At 42.5% G+C, this 18903-nt stretch overlaps 1 protein-coding gene across 2 annotated transcripts in view; it reads left to right on the forward strand.

The window, feature by feature from the left end:
• Positions 1 to 18903, forward strand: part of LOC139393151 (interleukin 1 receptor accessory protein) — a 43459-nt gene that overhangs the window by 22807 nt on the left and 1749 nt on the right. Inside the window, exons 4-11 of one of the 2 annotated variants that reach the window (XM_071141527.1) lie at positions 171 to 366; positions 2109 to 2277; positions 2489 to 2560; positions 7925 to 8051; positions 8231 to 8379; positions 11915 to 12058; positions 12276 to 12419; positions 12914 to 13972. In XM_071141527.1, the coding sequence (XP_070997628.1) occupies positions 171 to 366; positions 2109 to 2277; positions 2489 to 2560; positions 7925 to 8051; positions 8231 to 8379; positions 11915 to 12058; positions 12276 to 12419; positions 12914 to 13233 (1321 nt within the window). In that variant the 3' untranslated portion in view covers positions 13234 to 13972. Of the gene's footprint in view, positions 1 to 170; positions 367 to 2108; positions 2278 to 2488; positions 2561 to 7924; positions 8052 to 8230; positions 8380 to 11914; positions 12059 to 12275; positions 12420 to 12913; positions 13973 to 18903 lie in introns of those variants that run through there. The other variant, XM_071141526.1, reaches the window with a different exon arrangement.

Below are 18903 nucleotides of genomic sequence, written 5' to 3' on the forward strand. Positions count from 1 at the left end.
AGACGGTCAGAAAGTGCGTCATATCCTGAGCCAAAACCTCCCGACCTACAGTAGTTTTTGTTTTAAATGACAAAGTCACAGTTTGTCTGATTTAACATTGTGTGTGTGTGTGTGTGTGTGTGTGTGTGTGTGTGTGTGTGTGTGTGTGTGTGTGTGCCTTCCCCTCTCAGAAACAGGACATCGTGTGCCAAGATTGCCATGCGTCTGGAGGTGTTGCCAAGTGGACAGGACCCCAACTGTGAGGTGAAGGCTGCTGTACCTCCCACCCCAGTCATCGCGCCCATACAAGATGGCAGGACCCTAACCTGCCCTGACCTGGAGCACATCAAGCTGCCTAACACTAGCCACTCTGTCACCTGGTACCATGTAAGGTGACCCTCGGTCTGTCTGTGTACAATTAATTTAATTTACCATATGCGAGAATGGCTAGTACTGTTACTTGGATGCTGTACCTAATATAAATAGCAGCTAAGAAAGTGTATTACTTGATACAATTTAAAAAATAGATTCCTTATTAAAAAGCAGTGTGATCATCAGTATACCCCAGGGGTCAAAACATTGTTGTCAGATTGTATACTAGGTTGTAAACATGTTTTTGGTTATAATTTGGGCCTGGTACCACAATTACATCTACCTATCAGTTTTGAGAGTTGTTAGTGTTTTGGTCTATTAATATTAGTATTTTCAAGAAGTTTAAATAAAAGTCTCAATCTTGATGAAAATGTATATATTTTTTGGTTTAGCAAACTAGTGTCACCGAAATTTCATGATTTTTAACCACTTTAAAATGGACATGTATACAACATTTCAAAGCTCACTATTTCGAATTACACATAATTTAAAAGCCAATTTCAGAGAGAATGTAAAAACTAGACTATATGTAGTAGCTTCCTTTGAAGAGATGTTTGGGTCTAAGTAGGTGTTTGCTGTTTGGCAGTCTAAATTGTGGGATATGCAAATATGCACATATTTGTATTTATTATGGATCCCCAATATCTGCTGCCAAGGCAGCAGCTACTCTTCCTGGGGCCCAGCAAAATTAAGGCAGTTATACAATTTTAAAAACATTACAATACACCAGAAAATCAGCACTGTAACAGATTTCTGTATTTTTCTTTCTACAGTAAATCATACCGTAATGTGCTGCTATATCAGTATACAATATGTTACTGTAGACCTCAAGGCATTCTGGTCTAGCAAATTACTGCATTTGTTAGCTGTAAAATGAACAACAAATATTCAGCTAAGATACCGAATAGTACATTTACAGTAAGTTCCTTTATTTTCAAAATTGAAGCACATGTGCCATATCAAGACTGATTTATAAAGTTTAACTGGTTTCATCACTGATTACAAAATTTGAGGACTCTCCAATGTTTTGGCCACAGTTTTTTGTTAAGTTTTAGAACCTTTTAAGGTAAAACCTTTGAATTTGCTGAACATATCTTATGTTTTGGCCATCACAGTTGTATTAAATCCGTCTAGAATGCGGTTTCAACCAATCATCATCCAGGATTAGACCCACACGTTGTATAAACAATTGCATTGTCTTTGTTTTATTTTGATTGTCAATTTGTACCCAGTGTAGAAACACACAACGGAATGTTCTGTAGAGTAATCAACTATAGAAAAGTTGACAATAAAATTACTGTAAAAGTGGAACACAACACGTTACAATACGACAGGATGCCAGTCTATCGCAGGGACTTACTCCCAACCCATCTCCTTAATGCTGAGTGCCAAGCAGGGCGGAAACTCTAACCACAAGGGCAAGGAGTTGGTCTCACAAATATAACCTCTAACAAAGCATGGCAGGACATACACTAGATGCCCAAAATGTCAATGGACTTCTTTGGTTCCTCTCTTCTACTAAAGATTATCTACTACAGTGGAGGCGGCTGAGGGGAGGACGGCTCATAATAATGGCCAGAACAGAGCACATGGAATGGCACAAACATATGGAAACCATGTGTTTGATACCATTTCACTAATTCCCCTCTAGCCACTACCACGAGCCTGCCATCCCCAATTAATGTGACACCAACCTCCTGTGATCGACTGTGCTCTACCCCCCCCCCCCCCCCCCCTCCTGTGTTGACCTTGAGCAGGGGTGCAATGCGTTCGGGAACTTCAACATCGATCGTGTGCTCAAAGGAGACAAGCTGGTCATCCATGTAATGTTGGAGCACTACCAAGGACTGTACCACTGTGTGGTCACTTATGAGACCAAAGGAAGAGCCATCAAATTCACCAGAGTGGTCAATGTAACCGCAGTGTGTAAGGCCTTTTTCACAACTATCTGAAAGTTTTGTAACTATGAACGTTGCACTGTACATCCTTTTGTTAATGTTTGAGACCATGAAAGCAATTCAGTGATATGTTTTTGAATATTTCCTATAGTTAAGGTTTTATGGATAAATATCTGATATTGCAATATGATAATGTCAAACTTTCAATAAGCGTAATATCTGCTTTGTGTTTCTCTCAGCTTCCAGTGGTTTACCCAAACAGCCAAATATACTCAACCCTGCCAAGGAGCAATTCTATCCTGTCAAACAAGGTAGGTAGAGATAGACTATGAGATACATCAGCATATCAATATATTGATCAAGATATACACAGTGTACAAAACATTAGGAACACTGCTCTTTCCATGACATAGACTGAGCAGGTGAATCCAGGTGAAGGCTATGATCCCTTATTGATGTCACTTCAATCAGTCTAGATGAAGGGGAGGAGACAGGTTAAAGAAAGATGTTTAATCATTGAGACAATTGGATTGTGTATGTGTGCCATTCAGAGGGTGAATGAGCAAGACAAAAGATTTAAGTGCCCTTGAACGCGTTATGGTACTAGGTGCCAGGCGCACCGGTTTGTGTCAAGAACTGCAACACTGCTGCGTTTTTCACTCTCAACAGTTTCCCGTGTGTGTCAATAATGGTCCAACACCCAAAGGACATCCAGCCAACTTGACACAGGAAGAGATAAAAGGAGAATTGACAAAGCATGTGTGATAGAAATGGTGTACAAGCTAATGATGTGGAAATACTGAAAAGCATATATATATAAATATATATATATATATACAGTGCCTTGCGAAAGTATTCGGCCCCCTTGAACTTTGCGACCTTTTGCCACATTTCAGGCTTCAAACATAAAGATATAAAACTGTATTTTTTTGTGAAGAATCAACAACAAGTGGGACACAATCATGAAGTGGAACGACATTTATTGGATATTTCAAACTTTTTTAACAAATCAAAAACTGAAAAATTGGGCGTGCAAAATTATTCAGCCCCTTTACTTTCAGTGCAGCAAACTCTCTCCAGAAGTTCAGTGAGGATCTCTGAATGATCCAATGTTGACCTAAATGACTAATGATGATAAATACAATCCACCTGTGTGTAATCAAGTCTCTGTATAAATGCACCTGCACTGTGATAGTCTCAGAGGTCCGTTAAAAGCGCAGAGAGCATCATGGAGAACAAGGAACACACCAGGCAGGTCCGAGATACTGTTGTGAAGAAGTTTAAAGCCGGATTTGGATACAAAAATATTTCCCAAGCTTTAAACATCCCAAGGAGCACTGTGCAAGCGATAATATTGAAATGGAAGGAGTATCAGACCACTGCAAATCTACCAAGACCTGGCCGTCCCTCTAAACTTTCAGCTCATACAAGGAGAAGACTGATCAGAGATGCAGCCAAGAGGCCCATGATCACTCTGGATGAACTGCAGAGATCTACAGCTGAGGTGGGAGACTCTGTCCATAGGACAACAATCAGTCGTATATTGCACAAATCTGGCCTTTATGGAAGTGTGGCAAGAAGAAAGCCATTTCTTAAAGATATCCATAAAAAGTGTCGGTTAAAGTTTGCCACAAGCCACCTGGGAGACACACCAAACATGTGGAAGAAGGTGCTCTGGTCAGATGAAACCAAAATTGAACTTTTTGGCAACAATGCAAAATGTTATGTTTGGCGTAAAAGCAACACAGCTGAACACACCATCCCCACTGTCAAACATGGTGGTGGCAGCATCATGGTTTGGGCCTGCTTTTCTTCAGCAGGGACAAGGGAAGATGGTTAAAATGGATGGGAAGATGGATGGAGCCAAATACAGGACCATTCTGGAAGAAAACCTGATGGAGTCTGCAAAAAACCTGAGACTGGGACGGAGATTTGTCTTCCAACAAGACAATGATCCAAAACATAAAGCAAAATCTACAATGGAATGGTTCAAAAATAAACATATCCAGGTGTTAGAATGGCCAAGTCAAAGTCCAGACCTGAATCCAATCGAGAATCTGTGGAAAGAACCTAAAACTGCTGTTCACAAATGCTCTCCATCCAACCTCACTGAGCTCGAGCTGTTTTGCAAGGAGGAATGGGAAAGAATTTCAGTCTCTCGATGTGCAAAACTGATAGAGACATACCCCAAGCGACTTACAGCTGTAATCGCAGCAAAAGGTGGCGCTACAAAGTATTAACTTAAGGGGGCTGAATAATTTTGCACGCCCAATTTGTCAGTTTTTGATTTGTTAAAAAAGTTTGAAATATCCAATAAATGTCGTTCCACTTCATGATTGTGTCCCACTTGTTGTTGATTCTTCACAAAAAAATACAGTTTTATATCTTTATGTTTGAAGCCTGAAATGTGGCAAAAGGTCGCAAAGTTCAAGGGGGCCGAATACTTTCTCAAGGCACTGTATATATATATATATATATATATACACTGCTCAGAAAAAGGGAACACTAAAATAACACATCCTAGATCTGAATGAATTAAATATTCTTACTAAATACATTTTTCTTTACATAGTTGAATGTGCTGACAACAAAATCACACAAAAATTATCAATGGAAATCTAATTTATCAACCCATGGAGGTCTGGATTTGGAGTCACACTGAAAATTAAAGTGGAAAACCACACTACTGTAATGTCCTTAAAACAAGTCAAAATGAGGCTCAGTAGTGTGTGTAGCCTCCACGTGCCTGTATGATCTCCCTACAACGCCTGGACATGCTCCTGATGAGGTGGCGGATGGTCTCCTGAGGGATCTCCTCCCAGACTTGGACTAAAGCATCCGCCAACTCCTGGACAGTCTGTAGTGCCATGTGGCGTTGGTGGATGGAGCGAGACATGATGTCCCAGATGTGCTCAATTGGATTCAGGTCTGGGGAACGGGCAGGCCAGTCCATAGCATCAATGCCTTCCTCCTGCAGGAACTGCTGACACACTCCAGCCACATGAGGTCTAGCATTGTCTTGCATTAGGAAGAACCCACGGCCAACCGCACCAGCATATGGTCTCACAAGGGGTCTGAGGATCTCATCTCGGTACCTAATGGCAGTCAGGCTACCTCTGGCGAGCACATGGAGGGCTGTGCGGCCCCCCAAAGAAATGCCACCCCACACCATGACTGACCCACCACCAAACCGGTCATGCTGGAGGATGTTGCAGGCAGCAGAACGTTCTCCACGGCGTCTCCAGACTCTGTCACATCTGTCAAGAGCACAGGGCGCCAGTGGCGAATTTGCCAATCTCGGTGTTCTCTGGCAAATGTCAAACGTCCTGCACGGTGTTGGGCTGTAAAGCCAACCCCCACCTGTGGATGTAGGGCCCTCATACCACCCTCATGGAGTCTGTTTCTGACCATTTGAGCAGACACATGCACATTTGTGGCCTGCTGGAGGTCATTTTTGCAGGGCTCTGGCAGTGCTCCTCCTGCTCCTCCTTGCACAAAGGCGGAGGTAGCGGTCCTGCTGCTGGGTTGTTGCCCTCCTACGGCCTCCTCCACGTCTCCTGATGTACTGGCCTGTCTCCTTGTAGCGCATCCATGCTCTGGATGACATGGATGCGACACAGCAAACCTTCTTGCCACAGCTCGCATTGATGTGCCATCCTGGATGAGCTGCACTACCTGAGCCACTTGTGTGGGTTGTAGACTCCGTCTCATGCTACCACTAGAGTGAAAGCACCGCCAGCATTCAAAAGTGACCAAAACATCAGCCAGGAAGCATAGGAACTGAGAAGTGGTCTGTGGTCACCACCTGCAGAACCACTCCTTTATTGGGGGTGTCTTGCTAATTGCCTATAATTTCCACCTGTTGTCTATTCCATTTGCACAACAGCATGTGAAATTTATTGTCAATCAGTGTTGCTTCCTAAGTGGACAGTTTGATTTGACAGAAGTGTGATTGACTTGGAGTTACATTGTGTTGTTTAAGTGTTCCCTTTATTTTTTTGAGCAGTGTGTATATATATACACATGTACAAATTTGCTTTTCTTTCAAAAACAAGGACATTTCTAAGTGACTTCAAACTTTTGAACGGTAGCGTGCGTGTGTGCGTGTGCGTGTGTGTGTGTGTGTGAGTGTGTGTGTGTGTACGTACATATATACACACACACGACAGACTGACCAGGTGAATCCAGGTGACAGCTATCAGTGTAGTGTTCAATCAGTGTAGATGGGGAGGAGACAGGTAAAATAAATATTTTTAAGCCTTGAAACAATTGGATTTTGTATGTGTGCCATTCAGATGGTAAATGGGCAAGACAAAAGGTTTAAGTCCCTTTGAACGGGGTAAGGTGCCAGGTGCACCGGTTTGCGTCAAGAACTGTAATGCTGTGCAGTTTTTCACACTCAACAGTCCACCATCCAAAGGACATCCAGCCCACTTGATACAACTGTAGGAAGTATTGGAGTCAACATGGGCCAGCATCCCTGTGGAACACTTTCCACACCTTGTAGAGTCAATGCCCTGACAAATTTGGGCTGTTCTGAGGGCAAAAGGGGGTTCTTCTCAATATTAGGAAGGTGTTCCTAATAATTTGTACACTCAGTGCATATTACGATAAATCAAGTTAAACTTATTCAACTCAGATTCAATCCTTTCCCCATTTCAGTTGAAGATCAGACCATCACTTCCCACTTTTCGCTGTTGTGATCATCGAATTATAATTAATACTAAGCATATGGTTGTGACAGAGTTTTCTCAATATATAGAAAAAATAATCATACTCAACATTGACACATTGAATCATTAACATCAGAGTTTTGGCTATTCCTTTTTAATTTTATTCAAATGTTTAATGTGACAACGTTGTAGTCATGGCTGTAGCTGTGATATTGTTCCCATGGTAATGCAGCAGTATTGATAGCCTTGGGGACTGTTGCAGGGTCAGAGGTGAATCTCACATTGAGGCCTCTCCATCTCCAACATTTTAATAACTGACTTCAGATCAGTTTTAGAACTTAGTGGTTACTGTAACTAAGTTTTATAAACTTATCTTATGTGTTGGCTGTCACTAATTTGAAAGTTGAGATGGGCAATGATTATCGAGTGCGTTTGGGGAGATGCATATGTGATAACAGAAAGCCGGATACTTTGATTTGTTTTCTAACAGCAAGGCTCGACTTAACAACTCAACATGCAATGTAAACGTTTGACAAAATATTACACTGCATTATGTGAAAATTGTCAGATGTGAGGAAAGAATATCTGTATTTCAAATGTTAGAATAATATCACCACATAGAATACAGTACATTTCCAACCTATTGACCAATTGTAAGTGCATGGTATTGTGACTTCTGGGCCTCATTTAACATATTTCCCAGTGTGTTTTGTTGTAGGTTATATTTGTTGCACCAGTTAGTGTAGAGTGTTGTACCAGTTTAGCTGTTTTTTGGTGTGCCAATAATAATATTTCCCATCACAGGGTGCAGACCAAAGTGACAGTTCCACATTCATTTGATTCCTGGCAATCGGGTACAATCAATATCATTTCACAGAATGTTACTTGCATTTTTTTGTGAGTTGATGAGATTGGGTGATATTGTCATGGTGACACAGTAGCACAGTAGACATTGTTCCCATGGTAATGCAGCAGTATTGATCGCCGTGGTGACTGTTGCAGGGTCAGAGGTGAATCTCACATGCAGGGTGTCATTGCCCTACCTGGAAGGACCCAGGGAGACCTGGTGGACCATCGATGGGAAGACTGTAGATCAGCTAGCTGATCCCCGCATCTCATTCACTTCTAGGTAAGTCTCATCCTCTTCTGTCTTTTCTTGTCTCTTCTGTTACTTTATCTTCTCATCTCTATTATTCTCCATTCTTTTATACTGTTATTTTTGTTGGTTTCTATCCTCTCCTCTCATTCTGTCCAATTTTTTCCTTCCCTTCATCTCCTCTCTCCTCCCCACATCTCTCTATCCTACAGGGTGGTGTTGGATTATTTTGGGGACTGGACAGTTGAGAATGTGCTCCGCATCCAGGACTTCAGCTCAGAGGACCTGACCAGAGAATACAACTGCTCCGGACGCAACGGCCAAGATGTAGCCACCCGCAGGGCAGTGCTAGAAGAGGAGGGTGAGGAATGATTTAAAACACGACAGAGCATAGCATGACACAATAGGACATTTGTTGATAATTTGTGTGGAAATGTGCTGAATATTGTATTAGTCACTATGGGAAAGTGGTGTGTAGCTAGTGCTCTGTGGTAGATCTTGTGGACTGTTGTGTGATCTGTGAGGACATTTTCTGTTAAACCTTACTAATGCTTTTGTACTAAAATATACGTCTTTAAGCCTAGGCATTGGGCTTGGGTTAGTTTCTTTAACAAACTCATATAGATAGAAAAGTGTGTGTGCGCGCCTTAACCTCTCTGGGATATGTGGGACGCTAGCGTCCCTGGCCAAAAACCAGGGAAAATGCAGAGCGCCAAATTCAAAATAATTACTATAAAAATCAAACTTTCATTAAATCACACATGCAAAATAGCAAATTAAAGCTACACTTGTTATGAATCCAGCCAACATGTCAGATTTCAAAAAGGCTTTTCGGCAAAAGCAAACTATGCTATTATCTGAGGATAGCACCTCCGTAAACAAAGAGAGAGAAGCATATTTCAACCCTGCAGGCACGACACAAAACGCAGAAATAAAAATATAATTCATGCCTTACCTTTGACGAGCTTCTTTTGTTGGCACTCCAATATGTCCCATAAACATCACTAATGGTCCTTTTGTTCGATTATTTCCGTTGATATATATCCAAAATGTCAATTTATTTGGCACGTTTGATCCAGAAAAACACCGGTTCCAACTTGCGCAACGTGACTACAAAATATCTCAAAAGTTACCTGTAAACTTTGCCAAAACATTTCAAACTACTTTTGTAATACAACTTTAGGTATTTTTTAACAGAAATAATCGATAAAATTGAAGACGTGATGATCTGTGTTCAATACAGGAGGAAAACGAACTGTAGCTAGCTTTCTGGTCACGCGCCTCTATCTAACAGTACACTTCAAGTTACCCTCGTTCAATATGGCCGTACTTCTTCATTACACAAAGGAAAAATCTCAAACAATTTCTAAAGACTGGTGACATCCAGGAAGCAGTAGGAACTGCAAGAAGGTCTCTTAGAAATCTGGATTCCCAATGATTCGGAATGGTTTGTCCTCGGGGTTTCGCCTGCTAAATAGGTTCTGTTATACTCACAGACATGATTCAAACAGTGTTAGAAACTTCAGAGTGTTTTCTATCCAAATCGAATAATAATATGCATATCTTATCTTCTGGGGATGAGTAGCAGGCAGTTGACATTTGGCATGCATTTCATCCGGACCTGAAAATACTGCCCCCTGTCACCAAGAAGTTAATAGAGGCCTGTTCTAACTGTTCTGTGTGTGTAGAATGACCCCATGATGTCTGGGCACTCAGCCAAGAAACTAACTGTTTCCTCTTAAGTTAACTGGAGACTGAGTAAAGGTTATATCCTGAACAGCAATGATAAAGCTATTGTTCTGTTTGGAACCTGTTTCTGGGCGAAAGTTTCATGTTTTGTGTGTGTGTGACCAGTACGACCATACATCATCTGGGCCGATAGTCAAAGGCACTTGCTTGCCCAACTTGGGGAAACCTTTGAGCGGTTGTTAGAGGAATTATGTATGGAGTGACTTCCTGTCATTCTGGCCCCTATTGTTCTCACTCAGTTGCGACAGACTGAGGCAAACTTTTCACCCAGTTGTTTCCCCTCACACTTGCATGGGGTAGTTTGACTATATAAATGCTCCTGTACTTTTTGTACAGGGGGTTCTCACTCCATTTCACCTTCATGGGTGGTGCGACCAGCCTCCTTATTATAATACGTTTTTAATAAAAGTAATACGTTGATTGATTATTGGCTTTGCCTCTCCTCATTATTTGAATTTCCAACACCGATCAATTCCATGATAGAATAAATTTAAAAAAAATATCTCTGCAGAGGGTAAGTAAGCAGAGGTTTGGACTGTTTAGTGTACATTCTTTAAAAAAACTATATTCTTATTATTTCTATTTTTTTTAACAAGTTTGCCTTTTTATTCTGTTTTAACGCTTTTACATTTGATACATTCTCTTTGTTTCCTTTATTAGTATTATTTTTCTACCATTGTTTTATATCTTGCTTATCTTGTTTTATTTTTACATGCTACATTCTTTAGTGTACGACTATGTTTTATTTTTTCAAGCAATAACTTGTGAAGCACATTGGGCTGCAATGACTCCTGTGAAAGGTGCTTAACCCCCTAGCACCGGTGCATCAATCTAAATTACATAATAAAAAAAATCCCATTAAAATCCGTCAGTTTAAGCTACAGATATCTGAAGTTGGTAGTCGGCACCATCTATTTTCCAACTTCTGTTTAGTAGCGTCCGAACCATGAATGGGACTGCGCTGTGGAAAGCTGAGATTGTGTCATGGGACTCTCTGTGTAACGGATTTCCTCCTCTTCGTCTGAGGAGGAGTAAGGATCGGACCAAAACGCAGCGTGGTAAGTGTCCATATAGATTTATTCAAAAACACAACTGAACACTGGAACAAAATAATAAACGTGAAATATACAAAACCGAAACAGTACGGTGTCGCCTAAACACTCACACGGAAACAAACACCCACAAACCAAAAGTGAAACCCAGGCTACCTAACTATGATTCTCAATCAGGGACAACAATTGACAGCTGCCTCTGATTGAGAACCATACTAGGTCGAACTCAAAACCCAACATAGAAAAACAGACTGCCCACCCCAACTCATGCCCTGACCAACTAAAACAAAGACAAAAACAAAGGAACTAAGGTCAGAACGTGACAGTCTGAAGGTAACCAGTACCTGTAATATGGAATTATGAAGGTAGTTTTGTGTAGATTTTTTAAATGTATTTTTTAAATAAAAACAAACAAGCTAAATAATCCATAGTATGACCATCTTAAAACAATTCCATATGTCAGCATAGCACCCCCCCCCCCTTTCCCCCAACCTCTTAGGCTCTAAAGAATTAACAAACAAAGTACAGTATATTATCATTATCAATAGTATTTCCAGTGAGTGTAGGTCACACCAATTCTGTAGGCTAGAAGAGTTGGCTATATCACACAAGCCTTTCCTATTTTATTATTTTTTGGGGGGGATAAGCAGGCGTAACAGTGAGGGAGAGCAGGATGAGACATACAGGTAGGACGGTTTGAATTTGATTTAAGGCTACCACAGACTGAGGGCAACATTTTCGTAGTGCAAAATAATTGTGCAAAGTGCTAAAATTACAATAAACCTCATTGTAATCAGTGTGATTACATTTTTAACTTTTTCTTCAACAATGTGCTGTATAAAGAGGAAACTATAGATGTATTGCTCAGTTTACAAAATTCGTGTTAAATCATACTGCGACTTTGGCCTCAAACGAATCACCTGCCTAAGTATACAGTAAGTTAAATAAAACATTTGGTTTATGCTATTTTTTGCACTTTGCACAATTCTTTTGCACTGTGAAAATGTCTTGAATAGTGGTAAAGTATATGCTACAGGTGATGGTGTTACCAACTAGGCCAGCCCGAGGCACCCAATTCTCTAATTTAATTTTCAGTATACCTGCCATCCGTGGAGCTGGGCTGTGGCCTGGGCGTGACTCTGTTCTTGATGCTGGTGCTGTTCGTGGTCTACCACATCTTCTGGCTGGAGCTGCTGCTGCTCTATCGCTCCTGGTTTGGAACCGACGAACGCTGTACAGGTGGGACACCTACTGTACAGACAGACCTTGCTAAGAATAACCAACTAGGGCCATTCGTTTTTCCTGACCAATTGACCTGGCCAAGAAAATGTAGCTCCAACATATTAAACCTGACCTGGAAAAACTAATGTGGTCAGGAAACTCCTGACCCTAATAATGACATATCTGAAATAAATGTTTTCCTTCTTACTGTGTTTCTGCTTCCTCCATCATTCAGACGACAAGGAGTATGACATCTACATCTCGTACGCGAGGAATAGCGAGGAGGAGCAATTTGTCCTCTTGACACTCCGCAGGGTCCTGGAGAATGAGCTGGGCTATACCGTCTGCATCTTCGACAGGGACAGCCTTCCTGGAGGGAGTGAGTATGGTCTAGCTTAGACAGAATAGTATGGTCTATCTTCAGGCCCTGATATCAGTATGGAACAGTCCAACAGCGGGATGAGGAGTGTATGAGAAAAAGGGGAACAGTGTGTAAGAATGAACCAGTGGGTAGAAATGTGTAGGAATTGTGAGGGAGATGATTACAGACCGGAGAGTTTCCTGACCACAACCTGACCAGGAAAAACTCTCTAAAAGCCTACAACCAGGGCCTGGTATTTTCCCTGGTCATGTCACATGGTCAGCAAACCTCCCCTGGCCCTAACAATGACACATGCTATTACCATTAGAGGATTCAGAGGATTGGCCTGAATGAAGGCGCTGTGCTGAATCACTGATCTACAAATAATCTTGCATCCCAAATGACTCCTCATTATGTGATCAAGATTAGTGAATCTGCATAGAGCCTTGCTCAGTCTGACCCCCTCGGAAGCACTGTGTTACTGAGTGAGAATGGTGTGATCCCCTTCCCAGCCATCACTGACGAGACGCTGACCTTTGTGGGCCGCAGTCGCCGCGTCCTGGTGGTGCTCAGCCCAGGATACGGCCTCCAGGGGACCCAGGCCCTACTGGAGCTCAAGGCAGGGCTAGACAGCATGGCGTGGGGTGGACATCTGCGGGTCATTCTGGTCCAGTATAAGCCATTGAGGCGGAGCGGCTGGGTGCGCGAGCTGAGGCGAGCGAGAGTAGCCCTGGCGTTGGTCCGATGGCAAGGGGACAAATCCAGCGATCTGTCCTCTACGTTCTGGAAGCGACTCCGAGTGGAGCTACCTGTCAGAAGGATTAAAGACTAGCTACAGAACCAAGATAGTAACGCTATACCACTACAGAATATAGCTATAGACACACAGCGAGCATAATAACATTGTGGAGACGCAACTCGCACTTAGAATACAGAATGACATAGCATATATGTGACATACGCACGCACGCCCACACACATACATACCATACACACACCATTATTACACTTTCATTTTGTTTCCTTTTTGTGAGTGAGAAACCATTCATTAATTTGTTTTGCATTTTGTTAAATGCTTATTTGAAAGAGTCTCACATTGTCTCATTTTGTATAGTTTCATATTATGTAAATGTTTGTTATCCGAATAAATGCTTTTTTTTCATATCTCAATATCCATTTCATCCATGTAATTTAATTTCATCACATTTTCATTGTTTGTCATATTATGCATTATCTTTCACATGACTGTGTGTTTGGAGTTGCTGGTTGAAATATATTTCTGGAAGGTGATATCTGATAGCTATGAGTATGTGAATTTGTCATTGTTTTTGATAATGAAAAATATACAGGCTGAAATTCAGTAGAACATGCCATAGCAATGTTTAATTTGTGTCTTTAATCAGTGTGATTAATGTGCACAGTTTTGAGGGGAGACCACTTGTTAGTGATTAGTAAGTTTTCACACTACATTCCTTTAAAGTACATCAAAACTATTCTGTAATTTTATTTGACCGTTGGAAAAAATCTAGCTTTGCAGAATATCAAATAAAATTTTATTAGTCACATGCGCCGAACACAACTGGTGTAGACCTTACAGTGGAAATGCTTACTTACAAGCCCCTAACCAACAATGCAGTTTAAAAAATAAGAATAAGAAATAAAAGTAACAAGTAGTTAAAGAGCAGCAGTAAAATAATAATAGTGAGACTATATACAGTGGGTACCGGTACAGAGTCAATGTGCAGGGGCACCAGTTAGTTGAGGTAATTGAGGTAATAAGTATATGTAGGTAGAGTTATTAAAGTGACTATGCATAGAAAATAACAGAGAGTAGCAGTGGTGTAAAAGGAGGGGGGGGGGGCAATGCAAATAGTCTGGGTAGCCATTTGATTAGATGTTCAGGAGTCTTATTGCTTGGGGGTAGAAGTTGTTAGAATCCTCTTGGACCTAGACTTGCCGTGCGGTAGCCGAGAGAACGGTCTATGACAAGGGTGGCTGGAGTCTTTTTTAGGTCCTTCCTCTGAAACTGCCTGGTATAGAGGTCCTGGATGGCAGGAAGTGATGTACTGGGCCGTACGCACTATCCTCTGTAGTGCCTTGCAGTTGGAGGCCGAGCAGTTGCCATACTAGGCAGTGATGCAACCAGTCAGGATGCTCTCGATGGTGCAGATGTAGAACCTTTTGAGGATCTGAGGACCCATGCCAAATCTTTTCAGTCTCCTGAGGGGGAATAGGTTTTGTCACGCCCTCTTCACGACTGTCTTGGTGTGCTTGGACCATGTCAGTTTGTTGGTGATGTGGACACCAAGGAACTTGAATCTCCTTTGTCTTGATCACATTGAGGGAGAGGTTGTTGTCCTGGCACCACACGGCCAGGTCTCTGACCTCCCTACAGGCTGTCTCGTCGTTGTCGGTCATCAGGCCTACCACTGTTGTGTCATCGCAAAACTTTTATTCTTTCTCATTTACAACTGCGAACTGGCCAAGATAAAGCAAAACAGTGTGACACAAACAACAACAGGGAGTTACACATGAAGTAAACAAACAACAAACGCAGTAAATACAATAGAAAAAGTATATATACTGCAAATGAGGTAGGATAAGGGAGGTAAGGCAATAAATAGGCCATAGTGGCGAAATAATTACAGTATAGCAATTAAACGCTGGAGTGATAGATGTGTAGAAGATGAGTGTGCAAGTAGAGATACTGGGGTGCAAAGGAGCAAAATAAATGACAGCATGGTGATGAGGTAGTTGGATGGGCTATTTACAGATGAGCTATGTACAGGTGCAGTGATCTGTGAGCTGCTCTGACAGCTGGTGCTTAAAGCTAGCGAGGGAGATATGAGTCTCCAGCTTCAGTGATTTTTGCAGTTCGTTCCAGTCATTGGCAGCAGAGAACTGGAAGGAAAGCCGGCCAAAGGAGGAATTGGCTTTGGGGGTGACCAGTGAAATATACCTGCTGGAGCACGTGCTACGGGTGGGTGCTGCTATGGTGACCAGTGAGCTGAGAAAAGGCGGAGCTTTAGCTAGCAAGGACTTATAGGTGACCTGGAGCCAGTGGGTTTGGCGACGAATATGAAGCAAGGGCCAGCCAACGAGAGTGTACAGGTCGCAGTGGTGGGTAGTATATGGGGCTTTGTTGACAAAACGGATGACACTGTGATAGACTGCATCCAATTTGCTGAGTAGATTGTTGGAGGCTATTTTGTAAATGACATCGCCAAAGTCAAGGATCGGTAGGTTAGTCAGTTTTACGAGGGTTTGTTTGGCAGCATGAGTGAAGGATGCTTTGTTGCGAAATAAGAAGCCAAATCTAGATTTAATTTTGGATTGGAGATGCTTAATGTGAGCCTGGAAGGAGAGTTTACAGTCTAACCAGACACCTAGGTATTTGTAGTTCACATATTCTAAGTCAGAACCGTCCAGGGTAGTGATGCTGGACGGGCGGGCAGGTGTGGGTAGCGATCGGTTGAAGAGCATGCATTTAGTTTTACTTATATTTAAGAGCAGTTGGAGGCCACGGAAGGAGAGTTGTATGGCATTGAAGCCCGTCTAGAGGTTAGTTAACACAGTGTCCAAAGAAGGGCCAGAAGTATACAGAATGGTGTCGTCTGCATAGAGGTGGATCAAAGAATCACCAGCAGCAAGAACGACAACATTGATGTATACAGAGAAAAGAGTCGGCCCGAGGATTGAACCCTGTGGTACCCCCATAGAGACTGCCAGAGGTCCGGACAACAGGCTCTCCGATTTGACACACTGAACTCTGTTTGAGAAGTAGTTGTTGAACCAGGCGAGGCAGTCATTAGAGAAACCAAGGCTGTTGAGTCTGCCGATAAGAATGTGGTGATTGACAGAGTCGAAAGCCTTGGCCAGGTCGATGAATACAGCTGCACAGTAATATCTCTTATCGATGAAGGTTATGATATCGTTTAGGATCTTGAGCGTGGCTGAGGTGCACCCATGACCAACTTGGAAACCAGATTGTATTGCGGAGAAGGTTTGATGGTATTCGAAATGATTGGTGATCTGTTTGTAAACTTTACTTTCGAAGACCTTAGAAAGGCAGGGTAGGATAGAAATAGGTCTGTAGCAGTTTGGGTCTAGAGTGTCTCCCCCTTTGAAGAGGGGGATGATCGCGGCAGCTTTCCAGTCTTTGGGGATCTCAGACGACACGAAAAGGAGGTTGAACAGGCTAGTAATAGGAGTTGCAACAATTTCAGGGGATAATTTTAGACACAGAGGGTTCAGATTGTCTAGCCTGGCTGATTTGTAGGGGACCAGATTTTGCAGCTCTTTCAGATTATCAGCTATCTGGATTTGGGTGAAGGAGAAATGGGGGAGGCTACAGGATGCAAATTTCTTGCATTCCTAACTGCCTGTGTATATTGGTTCCTAACTTCCCTGAATTGGTGCATATCGCGGAGGCTATATGCAGTACGCCACAGGATGTTTTTGTGCTGGTCAAGGGCAGTCAGATCTGGAGTGATCCAAGGGCTATATCTGATCCTGGTTAAAAAAAATTGAATGGGGCATGCTTATTTAAGATGGTGAGGAAAGCACTTTTAAAGAATAACCAGGCATCCTCTACTGACAGAATGAGGTCATTACCCTTCCAGGATACCCGGGCCAGGTCGATTAGAAAGGCCTGCTGGCTGAAGTGTTTTAGGGAGCGTTTCACAGTGATGAGGGGTGGTCGTTTGACCGCAGACCCATTACGGACGCAGGCAATGGGGCAGAGATCGCTGAGATCCTGGTTGAAGACAGCAGAGGTGTATTTGGAGTGCAGGTTGGTTAGGATGATATCTATGAGGGTGCCCGTGTTTACAGATTTGGGGTTGTTCCTGATAAATTCATTGATAATTTGTGTGAAATTGAGGGCATCAAGCTTAGATTGTAGGATGGCCGAGGTGTTAAGCATGTCCCAGTTTTGGTCACCTAGCAGCATGAGCTCTGAAGATAGATGGGGGTCAATCAATTCACGTATGGTGTCCAGGGCACAGCTGGGGGCAGAAGGTGGTCTATAGCAAGCGGCAACGGTGAGAGACTTGTTTTTGGAAAGGTTAATTTTTAATAGTAGAAGCTCAAATAGTTTGGGCACAGACCTGGATAGTAAGACAGAACACCGCAGGCTGTCTCTGCAGTAGATTGCAACTCCACCACCTTTGGCAGTTCTATCTTGTCGGACAATGTTATAGTTAGGAATGGAAATTTCAGGGGTTTTGTTGGTCTTCCTAAGCCAGGATTCAGACACGGCTAGGACATCCGGGTTGGCAGAGTGTGCTAAGGCAGTGAATAAAACAAACTTAGGGAGGAGGCTTCTAATGTTAACATGCATGAAAGGCTTTTACGGTTACAGAAGTCAACAAATGAGAGAGCCTGGGAAATGGGAGTGGAGCTAGGCACTGCAGGGCCTGGATTAACCTCTACATCACCAGAGGAACAGAGGAGGAGTAGGATAAGGGTACGGCTAAAGGCTATAATAACTGAAAGGAGCAGGTTTCTGGACACGATCAAATAGATTCAAGGCATAATGTAGTTAAGAATAGATTCGAGGCATAAGTAGTAGTTAAGTTAATCTGGTTGGCTCATGTCCCTGGGCAGCTCTCAACTGTGCTTCCCTTTGTAGTCTAATGATTTGCAAGCCCTGCCACATCCGACGAGCGTCAGAGACGGTGTAATATGATTCCATCTTAGTCCTGTATTGACACTTTGCCTGTTTGGTGGTTCGTCAGAGGGCATCATGGGATTTCTTATAAGCTTCCGGGTTAGAGTCCCGCTCCTTGAAAGCGGCAGCTCTAGCCTTTAGCTCAGTGGGGATGTTGCCTGTAATCCATGGCTTTTGGTTGGGGTATGGTCACTGTGGGGACGACGTCATCGATGCATTTATTGATGAAGCCTGATGTGATGTGGTGTACACCTCAATGCCATAGGAAGAATCCCAGAACATATTACAGTCTGTGATAGCAAAACAGCTTTTGCAAAACAGAATTTGTGCCTGTAGGGGTGCTCTTCAGCCAAAATGTATCCCCTAAATAGACAGAAATAGTAACAGTGGGGAGGAGAGGAGGAGAGGCAGGATCCTAGTAGCAGTGGGGAGGAGAGGCAGGAGCCTACCTCTACCTCTCCTCCCCGCAAAATCATATACAGTGGGGAGAACAAGTATTTGATACACTACCAATTTTGCAGGTTTTCCTACTTACAAAGCAATGTAATTTTTATCATAGGTACACTTCAACTGTGAGAGACGGAATCTAAAACAAAAATACAGAAAATCACATTGTATGATTTTTAAGTAACTAATTTGCATTTTATTGCATGATATAAGTATTTGATACATCAGAAAAGCAGAACTTAATATTTGGTTTTGCAATTACTTTGTTTGCAATTACAGAGATCATACGTTTCCTGTAGTTCTTGACCAGGTTTGCACACACTGCAGCAGGGATTTTGGCCCACTCCTCCATACAGACCTTCTCCAGATCCTTCAGGTTTCGGG

This window comes from Oncorhynchus clarkii, chromosome 33 (genome assembly GCF_045791955.1).
Source record: "Oncorhynchus clarkii lewisi isolate Uvic-CL-2024 chromosome 33, UVic_Ocla_1.0, whole genome shotgun sequence".
Taxonomy (NCBI): domain Eukaryota; kingdom Metazoa; phylum Chordata; class Actinopteri; order Salmoniformes; family Salmonidae; genus Oncorhynchus; species Oncorhynchus clarkii.